At 43.7% G+C, this 12,067-nt stretch overlaps 1 protein-coding gene across 1 annotated transcript in view; it reads left to right on the top strand.

Annotated features, from left to right (window-relative positions):
• The first annotated feature begins 3,267 nt into the window (after positions 1 to 3,267).
• The window catches only part of bcl11bb (BCL11 transcription factor B b), a 32,386-nt gene continuing 23,586 nt past the window's right edge, over positions 3,268 to 12,067 (top strand). Inside the window, exons 1-2 of the mRNA XM_079291077.1 lie at positions 3,268 to 3,917; positions 11,107 to 11,490. Coding sequence (XP_079147203.1) covers positions 3,854 to 3,917; positions 11,107 to 11,490 — 448 coding nt within the window. The 5' untranslated portion in view covers positions 3,268 to 3,853. The remainder of the gene's footprint in view (positions 3,918 to 11,106; positions 11,491 to 12,067) is intronic.

Here is a 12,067-nt window from a genome sequence, read left to right as displayed (position 1 = left end):
AGTACTTTCAACATCTTGTGCCCTCTCCGTTCCCCTCCCAGCCTCACTACTGAGGAAAGCCAGCATTGAATCATTTACTTCGCCCAAATTTAAATTTGGAATCTGCATGCATTATATAGTCAGCTGTGCGCGGACAAATCCTCTTAACTGTGGGAGAAATTGTCAGGATGTGTCCTGTAGAAAAGTAAGAGCCTTGTCTAGTTGTATTGCCCGTAGCAAGGGAGCATCTCAATCTGTCACTCAAGTCCACACACACACACACACACACCACACCACAGTAAATCAGCGTATAAATAATATATACTTGTACTTTCTTTATTAATATTAAACATTGCATAATGAAGCACCGACTATGAGCAAATCCCACAGCAATATTCATATTACCCTGAGCTGTCCTGGAGTGGACCTCTCATTGTTTATGTCACTCCTGTTGTGGTTGAACGCATCACAATGCCTGCTACTTAACTCAACACGTAATCCTTTCTATATTCTTAAAAACGCTATTATGTTCAGTGCAGTTTCTTTCTCATATATGTTGGTCTGTTTTTTGACATTTATGTAGTTTTGGTATGTAGTCTAGGGAGTAAAGAAGATAAAAGGATGCGACGAAGGTTGTGACCCAGAGTCAAAGCCAGTTAAGCTGCATGTATTGTCCACTGATGTGCAAGAGCTTCCCTACTTCTACTTTGTCCTTGGGCTCATTTTTATGATTTAACATAAATTATGAGTGTGTGGAATCATGATAAATCCTGTGTCATTTTGGGAAAAGACCTAAAATGTCCACATAATGTCTCTTGTTACTTGGACACAACTTTCATTTCAGCATCTCCTCATCTCTTGTGTGTGTACTGCCCTGCAGTGTGTGTGGGTATCTCAGATTCAGTGATGGCACTCGCCACACGAGATGCATGTCTCCTTAGAGGCAACACTTTGGACTTAAACCCTTTCCTGTGTCCACAAGCAGGGCATTTCTGGTATATTGGCCCTGTGCAACCCAGTTTAAACAGCCTTTGCCCAAAGCCAGCAGATACACGCTATAATGGAGACGTTGATGTATTATTGAGAAACCCATGGGTAAGGATCAAGGAGCTGCTTGCAGCCAGCAGGGATAGCAAGCGAGTGTGTGAACTCAGGATAATGTTCTCCTTCAGCATCCGATATGTCCATGACTGCTGTTGCTCTCTTGGCCCGATGCGAAAACGAAGACATTTCATGTACGGTAATATCACATACCGAATTGATGCGCTCCAGTCAAAGCAACATGCTTGACAACGTGCTCGACCCATCTGTGAAAGATAGCTGTTGTGTTGTAGTGTTTCCATGTGGAGTGTGCTGATGTTATCTCTACTTGAGCCAGAGTTGAGATGACATTTCATTTATATAAATAATTACTGTCCTGAAAGTCCCCGAGGCCTGCCCTGAAGCAATCAAACTTCTAATGCTCTTAAAATTGCCCACCATGTTTTATTAATGGCAGACTATAAAATGCATTGCTATATCTGCACACTTCCCGCCTGATCCCAGGAAATAGTGTCAACTTTAAATAGCTGCATTAGGCTTTGTATTTGTATTCAACAATGTATTTCAACCGAATTATAGCAGAGAGGAATGTATGGTGAGGTGGAGAAACAGACGTGAGTGTGTTGTTAGCTGAGCTGTAGCCTGCACAGGGCACTTATCTGTGCATACACTGATCTAAATGAATACAGTGATACATGTGCGGAATGATTGCCCATTAGTGCCATTAATTGGCTCTGAGTGAACCGGTTCTGCTCTTTAAGGACTCTCTCACATTCTGAATAGTGTAAACAGCAAATTAAGGAGGCTCCATTCTAAAAATAAGAATAAAGTGTAGAAAGGCAGTGTTATGTTTTCACCCCCTAAACGCTTTGGTAATGTGTCCTTTACTGTGCCAACAGAGGGTACTGTTGCCTCACAACATGTTTAAATTATCCCTCAACAAAGATGCAGCCTGCCCCCCCTGATTCAGTGTCCATATTTATATTGATCATGTGCAATAGTGTTATTAGATCATTTACACAGCATGGAATGTCACAATAACATAATAAGTACTAATTATCTGAATTAAAGGTGACCTTTGAACCCAGAATGACCGGTAGGGTTCATCTAGTCTGATCTAGGTGCGACTGGTCTCACAACAGTTATAATAATCGTCATGAAATGAAATCTATTGCTTTCGTGCTGAGCAGCATAAATTGTCCATTTTCTTTACGTTGCTCAGCATGACTTGTGTTTCTGTCAGTTGGGATGACATTACGCAACAACAAAAAGTTTGGTTAATGAGAAACATTGCTTTAAAATAACTACATACAGTTAGCTTTAGGCAACCAAGCAGAGCGTTAGGAAAGCCGGCACGACCGCGTCACCTCACATTGATACTTTGGGCCTCGCCATGTTGAACGCCGCTCTCTAGTTGAAAGTCCTGTGTTTGTTTGACCCCTTGACCTCGCCACCTGCCCACCATGTAGTCTTTAGCATGGTGCAATACTATGTCACCAGCCCTGACTGCTGCATAGTCAGTAGGATGCGTTTAATTCCTGTGTCCACCACCAAAATTGATCCTAATTCCATGTTTAAAAATTGACAAATTGTCTTTCTTTCTGGTTTTTCAGCGTTATATGAAAGAGAACGAGTTACCAATCAGTTAACGTATTTAACACAAAGAAGGAAAAGGGAAACATGATCAGACTCTTGGACATCTTTTGGATGTAATGACCATTGGAGCACCTTTGACAGGAAGAGAAGTGATCTGGGTGGAAGACTGATTCAAAAGGCAGACAGTGACACTGCCTTTGAAATAAGTAATGATGATGAGTGAATTACTTTGTATGGAGGCCATCTCTGAGCTAAGGGGAGCCACCGCTAGTGTCCATGTGTTATGTTGTCTGCAGCCTCCACGCGCCTGTGGTGTCGTCACGGACGCACTTGAACTTGAATCCCGTCCCACTCCACGGAGGCAACCCCAGCCACACACACACTCACACAAGAAAAACACAGGCTGCATATAGTCTGCACACACAAAAGCGGGGTCCTCTCAAGCAGAGCCGCTTTCATCGTGTGAGTCAACAAGAAGTAGCCCCGACACTGTGGGACACTAGGAAACATCGGACCTGTGCTTGTTGGACGAGAAGGAGGAGGAGGAGGAGGTGTCTTGCCTGCCCGCCTGCTCTCTTTCTCCACCCCCCCCCCTCTCGCGCTTTCTCTCTCAATCAGCAAGGCTTCTGCCACCAGAGCCAAGAGTTGCCGTTCTACGCACCGATGCCAAAACGCGCAGGAGTCAGTGCCAAAGGGTCATTTTAGCGCACCACTGCTGAAATGGAAGGACTGTAGGGAATCCTAGAATAAACAGGAGACATTTGACCCCAGATGATATAATCATATCATTAAAGCCAAGAAAAGGGGAAAGGAGCCAAATACCTACCAAAAGCCATCACCAGTGGACTGCTCCGTCCTTCATCTGTCATCACCGTCTCTGCAGAGGTGGGCAGTCCAGGATTTTTTATCTGCAAACGGTCATTGCGAAACATACCTGTGCAAATTTCCTTCCATCGGCCGCTAGTAGCCAACTGCTTCCTAAAACTACACTTTGGCTTCCTCAACCCAGGTGTTGCTCCTCCGAAGACGCTGCAGGACATTGTGGACAAACTGGTATTGCGCTCCTATCCTGTCCGACTCACCTTCGCGCGCATTAAAATTGCAATTGAAGATTGTGAACAGTAGGGATTAGGAGAGGGAAAAGTTGGTCACCTGCTCGCCAGAGAGGACCGACACCACGGTCCAAGCCGCCTCCAAGTGCCGTTCACCGGGCGATGCCAGAGTAAATGCCGGGGCAATGTCCCGCCGCAAGCAGGTGAACCCGCAGCACTTATCGTTGACGCACAGGGAGACAGTACGAGGTGAGTTTAATTCATACAAGACTACTCACTTCTCGTGTAATGAAGTGTAGTCTACTTGTTAAAATGATGATGAGATTATGGTTTTAATTACTTCAAATTGTCAAGGGAAAATATAAGTATTTATTTGGGTTCATATTCAGGCATTGTTTTTATTCGGAGTGCCGAACAACGGAGCTAATTACCGACAATAACTTACATGTGTGAAAATAGATTTACCATGTGGAAAACGCGTATTCAACTCAATTTGAGTACTCCTTGATATTTGTTTTACACCTTTGAAAATTATTAACGCAATCCAGTGATATTTTGAATGCGCCTTTTGCTGCTTCATATCACTGAACTAGAGATTATTTGATGACATGTACACTGGGACTGTCGGACTAAATGTGTGTGTGTGTGTGTGTGTGTGTGTTTGTGTCTGTTTGCGTGTACCAGCCAGCATGCACCATTTCATCACAACACAATTTAGATTTTGTTCCCAGTGTCTTGCAACATATGGCAACGTGTATATTTATGTACTTTGTTAAACATGTTATCCAATTGAAACAGTTGTTTCATACACATTTCATACACTTATTTGTTCTGTGACTTTGCACGGGGTAACTTGTATCTTAATTTAAATCTATTTTAATTAAAAAAATCTCCTTCTCTTCTACACACACACACACACACACACACACACACACACACACACACACACACACACACACACACACAGTCTTAAATATTTTTTTTCTTACACATAAAGGCCTTTTTGCACTTCAAGGTAACCCTTGAAAAGCTTAACATAAAATGTAATTGTGCAAATAAATATGTTCAGTTCGCAATCCCACCAAAAAAGAAAACTCAACACAAAGGAACGCCAATCTGAGTTTTTAGAAATACGATATTTCAAAAACGAAGGGTCATAACTTTGTTTGAAGCTTTTCAGAGCTGCGACCAAAACTGTGATTAAATTGCGCAGATTTAATCTGAGGGAGTATGTATTTTCTTCTTTGTGGCATAGGCTACGATTAAAAAGTTCCATAATCCAATTTAAAATCAATTATATCAATCTAACCTTCATCTCGCAGCGCTCTGCTTTGACTAAATCCAATTTCACAGAGGCCTAATCTGGGTAATTCATTGCAGAACTTCATGATGTAATCTTCGGTCAATCTGTTTTGTGTTGGAAAGGGTGAGACGCATTCCGTCCCACCCGACACATTTAGCATTTAGACTAATCATTTACTCCATTCACGTTGTCTCTCGCGCTCTCGCGCTCTCGCGTCACTGACTGTCTCCTGTAGAGGTTTCACTTGCAAAAATTACGGTTATTTTAAAAGCAACGAGCAATGACAAATGTAAATGTTTTGTTCTCCAATTGAGAAGGGATGGCGCGTCCTCAGCAGATTTCAGGCGGATGACAAATATTGATCCACTTGAATATTGATCTGACAGTTTATTCTCTCGACTGTCACAGTCAGTTAATTAAGGTGCTGACCAAGTTGTTACCCCTCGTAACATTTACTATTGTGCAACATTTCACCTCAGGCATGTGTGTCTCTGTTCAACATTTACCTGAATTATGACAAATGATTGCATCGTTTTGCACATTGTCATTTGTCTTTAGGTAACTGGTACAAATTTGAACTAACTGTCAAATATTTGCTTTCGCTCTTGGTCACTTTGTTTGACATATATATTTTTTTTACACATTAGCGCCTGCTGTACAGTCAGCAAATACTCCAAACTGAACCTGGGGTGCTGAATGTATACTTGCCTCATTAGACTGATATTACAGATTAAGCTTTAAATTCCTTCATTTCTTTGTCCGAGCTGAAGCTGCGTTCAAGTGTCTCCAGGGTGCATCTGTTCTTGGCTAAAGCTTTTTATGACTGCTTTAGCGTGAATCACCGCTGACCTGTCAGCAGAGACTTTCATGTGTCAAACAACATCTTAAATTCAGACATTTGCAAATGCTGACAAATGTTCGATGTTCAGCTCAGTTGATGCTGTGCTGAAGTGGCTATTAGAGAAAGTGCTGAAGCGCTGGGCTGCCATCTGGGCCTGAATCTCGTCCTACCTGTTCTTTCACATGATACACGCTGTCTCCTGCTTGCTGAGCTGTGGCCTCAATGACCCGAGAGGCACAAATGATTAAGGAAGGACTGGTCCTACAGGTATTTCTTTTGTTTGTTTCTTTTTGATAGTATCAAGGAGATCAAATGCAATCTTTATCCTTATCCTTATTATCCTTCAACAAAAAAAGCAATTGCCTTATTTTTCTATCTAACTGTTCTCGGTCTACGGGAACAAAGTCTTCTCGAGTGTGTGTGCACAGATGCACTTGTATTTGCATAAAACGCCTAAGCCATGTTTACCATATATCTTAATAATGACACCGCTCCTCTAGCTATGATGGACGGAAGGATTTTAATACCTATCATTGAATGGCTGGAGGCTGCATGTCTCCAGGCCAGGATCACACCTCAGGCTGCAGGATCTGAGAAGCGCTGGGGGTAAACCAAACCGTAATTTGATAAAGTCAACACGTATTGATGGCTTTGCATATGTATGTACAGCGTCAGAGAACGTTTAAGAAAAGAGTGGACTTTATTGTTTAATATTTTGAATATGACCTCGTCAGTAGGTTGGTCTCGAGGGCAGTGTCAGCTGCCAAGACCAGTCACATGGTATGTCCTTACACCATTAATAATAAGAAGTTTGTGCAGGGTGCCGGCGTGTATCAACCACATGTCAGGTCAGGGGGTATTCGCTGTAACTAAACACGGCCTCGTCCCCTGCAGCCATGAGCTTATAGGTCACACTCTACTTGGAAGTGCGGAGAACCTGAATATCAGCATATTTCTGGATCGGCTTTTCATTGAAGACGATGTTCTGGAGATCTACTTGCCAGGCCAGATGTCAAGAGGGACGTATAAGTGACTGGAACTGCAATGAATGCACCAAGGAAAGCAGGCACACGAATAGCATACACTGTAAAACCGTACTTATCACAATCAAAATGCACGACCACATATACTGTTTCCACACGAACAAATCACATATATCAGCTATCCTGTCGAAGTTGAATTTGACCATCAGTTTACAGCTCATCCGTTGTTTTCTTGAGACTTAACATCCCCTCTCTGATTTTTTTTAGGCTCGCTGATTCAGTTTGGAGTCACATAAATGGCAGAGAAACCTTTGGAATATCGTTATGAATTATTCACACTTTAACGTGGAACGAGTGGTGTTTAGTATCAGGCCCCCCTTTGTTCAGAGACTGGTATTTCTTTCATATCAGAATTATTACAGATACTTGTTTTCTGGATCCAGCCGTGGAAACGCCTCGCGATAACTGTTTACTCTTAGAATTGGCATGCTACTTGTGGAACAGTTAATGTTTTCGTCTTTATTCGCACCATATGGCTGTCAAACGCTGGGGGAGAAACCCACTGTACGCTGCAACGCCACAGCAAATATTCACACGCATTGTGGGAACCGGATGGTAATCTCACCGGAGATGATTGGTGAGCGATGTGTTATTTACTGTGTGCCAATGCAGTTTGTTCTCAGATTGTCTTTCTATATATCAATATTATTGAACACATTCAACCAATTTTGCAATGCTTCTTTTATATTATATTTATTATTATATGTCTTAAAATTGTTTGGCAGATTAGATTTATATCCCCAAATGTCACGCCTCATAGCTTGCAAGTCATTTATAGCGATTATTGACAAGTCACAGTCAGCTGCAGAGCCGTATTTTGCTCACTTTCAAACTGATAATCTAAGATTTATGATAAGCAATGAGACTGCTACAGATTAAATGGTGATAAGATATTGAAACACAGGGGCCTGGCCTTACACAACACACACTGTTGCAGCTCTCATTGGCAATCGCAGCCGAGAAAAAGGGATAGGCTAAGCGAGGCCGCTTGTTGTTTGAATTTTTGATTGCAACCATCTGCAATGTTGCTGGTGTCATTTATTTTCAATGACAGCGTGAATCTTTCCCGACTTTCCCTGTGGGGTGTGAGTGTGCGTGTGTGTGAGTGTGTGTGCGTGTTCATTTTAAGCTTAGCAAATGGAAAGGGAAAACAAAGAAAGGGATACAGGTCTGAACCCATTCAGTATAGTGGACTGTCATATGAGCGCCCCTGGCCTTCCTCCGCCTCTACAGCAGAACACAGTGTGCAGCTTGTATTCAAATGGTGTGTAAGGTCAGGACTAGAGCGTCAACCCAAAACACTTTCATGGTTTCTGTTTAATGCCGCTTTGAAGAATCTCATCAAATTCACATCATTAAATAATAACAAATGTTTCAGATTCTAGCAAAAATAAATTTTCTCAGTTTCCTTATTCTCCTTCTCCTTCTCCTTCACCTTCTCCTCAGGAAAACAGCAAAAACACATTGATAACAGCATATGAGGACGAACACATAATTAGGATAAGTGAAACTAATGAGACAAACCTCATATATACTTGCACTTGGCATGTTTTACCTACCTTGCAGGATTCACCTGGCCACTCGTGTCAATAGGTGTCACATTGTCACATATAATATTGTAATATTTGCAATTTAAAAAATGTCAGCTACAAATGAAATAATTCCTCTCCTCTGACAACACGGTTTCTTCATTGAGTACTTTTCTGGCAGGACATTTGGAAATATTATTTCGACCTTTTACACAACAGGAAATATTGGTGAAAGAGGCCCATTGTCTTCAGCTGTTTGTCCCATCTGGTCCATATTGTGCAGCGGCAGTGGAGTGGCTGACTCTCTCCCCATCAAGCTGATAGGGGGTGCTCTAAGGCTGCCTGACTTAACTCACACTTGATAAGGCAGAGTAGCAGGACTGTCATTGACTGTAGCTCTGTGTGTGTGTGTGTGTGTGTGTGTGTGTGTGTGTGTGTGTGTGTGTGTGTGCAAGACACAGAGAACAAGAAAGAGAAATAAAGTATGTTGTGTCATGTTAGACAGCTGGGTTTCATTGCGATCATCACGCCTTCCCAACGACGGCATGTTTGACAGTGCGTCTGCTCTGCTCTCTTAACTATCTCACATAGCAGTTCATACAGAGAGAATTAGACACTGTCTATTCCCATCGGCTACATTAGTGTGTTATTCCTCTCGCATGTGTGTTTTCCATTTCAGTGTGTTTGTGTCCATGGTTGATTTCTTTAATTTTTTTCTGCAAGCATTCCATGTTCAGTTCCTTCTTGCACCTGTTTCTTTTTTCTCACACAGGTGAGCCTCGGGATAGACGAGTGAGCGGGTTTTAGAGACGGGTGCGGTTTTTAGAAGGTGTCCGACTGATATTCCAGCAGCACGGTGACAGTGCCAACGCCTACTAATTTACTGCCTTCTGCCCCCAGGCCATGTCACTCAACCACATGTTAACAAACAGGCTCTCCTCTCTCAGCTCTCGCAGCGATAAAGTCAAGTTCAACTGCCCATGTCTGTCACCTTGTTGACTTGGTGTCGTCTTCTAACTCATTAGAACACACAAGGATGTGGGTCTTTAGCATCAGAAATAAGAGTGTGCCATATTGTTAGCTGAGATCTCCTGCATGGTCCCACTTATATGCGTTGCACATATGCACACACGCATGCATGCGCACAGTTACTCGGCTTGTGTGAACACTCTGGAACGTTGCTTCATGTGAATCATAGTCACAAGCTGTGAAGTGTAGGTAAATATGTGTTTGTGTTCCTTCTTTGCCGCCAAAGATTATGAGATGGAAATTATTTGGCAGGCATCCAGGAACCCATCTCCATTTAGAGAAAAGATATTTGGCATCGGATCATCACTCCAGGGCGAAGTGAGGGGACTGGAATGTGTGTGTGTGTGTGTGTGTGTGTGGGGGGGGGGGGGGGGGGGTGGGTAGGTGGTTGATTGATATAGTCGCAAAGACATATTTGAAATATAAAAAATTGGGAGAAAAAATGTGTGTAATATTCAGCCGGAAGTTTAACGGTTATGACTGGGAATTTAGAGGAGCAACGCCTCCCTGGCAGTTTGAGATAGGTTGATAAGAGAGTTTAGGATGTCTGCTTGATAACTACACCGCAACACAGCTACACACAAACCAGCACACACACTCTTTGTCTAATCTTTGCAATTATTAGGGTGTCATGTTTGGAGAAGGAGAGAAAAGGGAGGCAGAGGGGAGGGGCGGGGATGCAGGTGCTAGAAGTAGAAGAGCAGCAGAGACAGGCAGGCAAAATGGCCATGTTCCTCTCCCAGGCAGCAGCACCTCTCCCTGGGTACCGCTCACTCACACGCCCTAGAGTCTCTGGAGCTTCAGGTTTCCTCCGGGCTTTTAGAAGAGGACACATTTGTTGTACTGGTAGATCGGGGTCGTGTTTAAAAAATGGAGGTTGTCCATGAGGGATTTAGGTTAAGCTGAGGGACTCACTCTACGCCATAGGGGAGGTGGGGGGAGTGAATCTGCAATGGTTATTAATGACCGTGTCAGATCTGTGAAGAATGAGATTTACTTTCTTAACACTTAACTACTTTTCTGTCTGTGGAGAATACTGTGCTCCAACTCACCTGTGTGCTGCTCCATTCATGTGCACACACACCTAGACATGTGTCTTTTTTCTATCATTTTTCTTTCCTCTGTCTTATTCTATGATCACATAAACGCACACACACACACGCACGCACGCACGCACACACACGCATGCTGGTGGATGTGGCCTACTCTACACTTTGTTCTGTACAAGTTGGGGCTCCCACATGGTGAAGGCAGCCGTCTACCTGTGACAGCTGAGTGTAGCGAAGGCCCTCACCGGAAACCCAGCCTGCACATTGAGATGAATAGCTTCCTGGCCACACACACACACACACACACACACACACACACACACACACACACACACACACACACACACATATTTACATAGAGTGTATGTGCTGGGTCCCACCCACGCAGATCTCTCCTGGATAAGGTGTGCAGGTGTTTGTCGAGGCGAAGTAGCTTTACAGCAGCATTGTTTTATGCCATGAAAGTGACACAGCTGTGAATGTAATGACCATCTCATTCAGTAGGGAGAGATGGCTTTTATCAGGAATAACTAAACCTCGCTGTCTCTGCTTGTCACTCACTGTCTTTCTTCTCGCTTTATTGAACTCTAGAAAAGAAAAGGAACTGATTTACATCTTTCACCTTCCTCTTCTCTTTTCTGTAGCAGAGGCCAATCATGATTCAGGGGCGGTATCTCCATCTCCGGAGCTGTCCACCCTCAGCCCTCGGAGGGCGGGCCCCAGGGAGCATGATATGCTGACCTGCGGCCAGTGCCAGACGAACTTCCCTCTGGGCGATATCCTGGTTTTCATCGAGCACAAGCGGCGTCTGTGCCGGGGGCCCCGAAGCGGACCGGAGTCCTTCTCCAAGCCTGGGGAGACTGGCGGGATCACTGGCATTCCCATCTCTCCAAGGGCCACGTCACTGGAGCTGGGTAGAGGGTCCATTCCGGTGGAGGTGGGCATCCAGGTGACCCCCGGCAGAGAGGAAGATCTAGAAAGGAGGCTGACTCCGGCCAGAGGGATCTGCCCCAAACAGGAAAGAAGAGGTACGGAGACTGTAACACACTGTACATCTAAATGAAGATGCAGTGAGCTAAGCAGCTCAATATTCTAAGTTTTGAATAGAACTCTCTTGTCAGTATAGATGCAGATATATTAAACACACACACACACACACACACACACACACACACACACACACACATCTCTCACCTGTCTAAGACAGATAGCTCTCTTTAAAGAATCCCAGCTGCTTGTTATTTTGACAGTGGCCTTCAGGAGGGATTAATGTAGCCTGGGATGGTTTCATTAGTGAGTGAGAGCCGCACTGTGTGTCTATTCTGCTTCGTTCTAAGTAAAACATCACACACACACATGCACACACAATCACACACACCGAACAAAGTGGCAGGCCTGAAGGACTTCTTCAACTGAAACCAATTGTGAAAGACGAGGAAGAAGGTGATAGAGGAGCCGCCCCCAGTGTGTGTGTTTGTGTGTGTGTGTGTTTGTGTTGTTTTTTTTGCCCGTGTGAGTGCACATCACGTGTCTGAGCATTTGTAAAGAAATCCTGCAGCATATGAAAAAAAGGTTAAGAAAGCTGATTAAAATTCATCTGAGTGC

Source organism: Melanostigma gelatinosum (genome assembly GCF_949748355.1).
Source record: "Melanostigma gelatinosum genome assembly, chromosome: 19".
In the NCBI taxonomy this organism is placed as follows: Eukaryota; Metazoa; Chordata; class Actinopteri; order Perciformes; family Zoarcidae; genus Melanostigma; species Melanostigma gelatinosum.
Note: the sequence above shows the minus strand (reverse complement) of the source record. Positions and strands in the feature narration are given on the sequence as shown.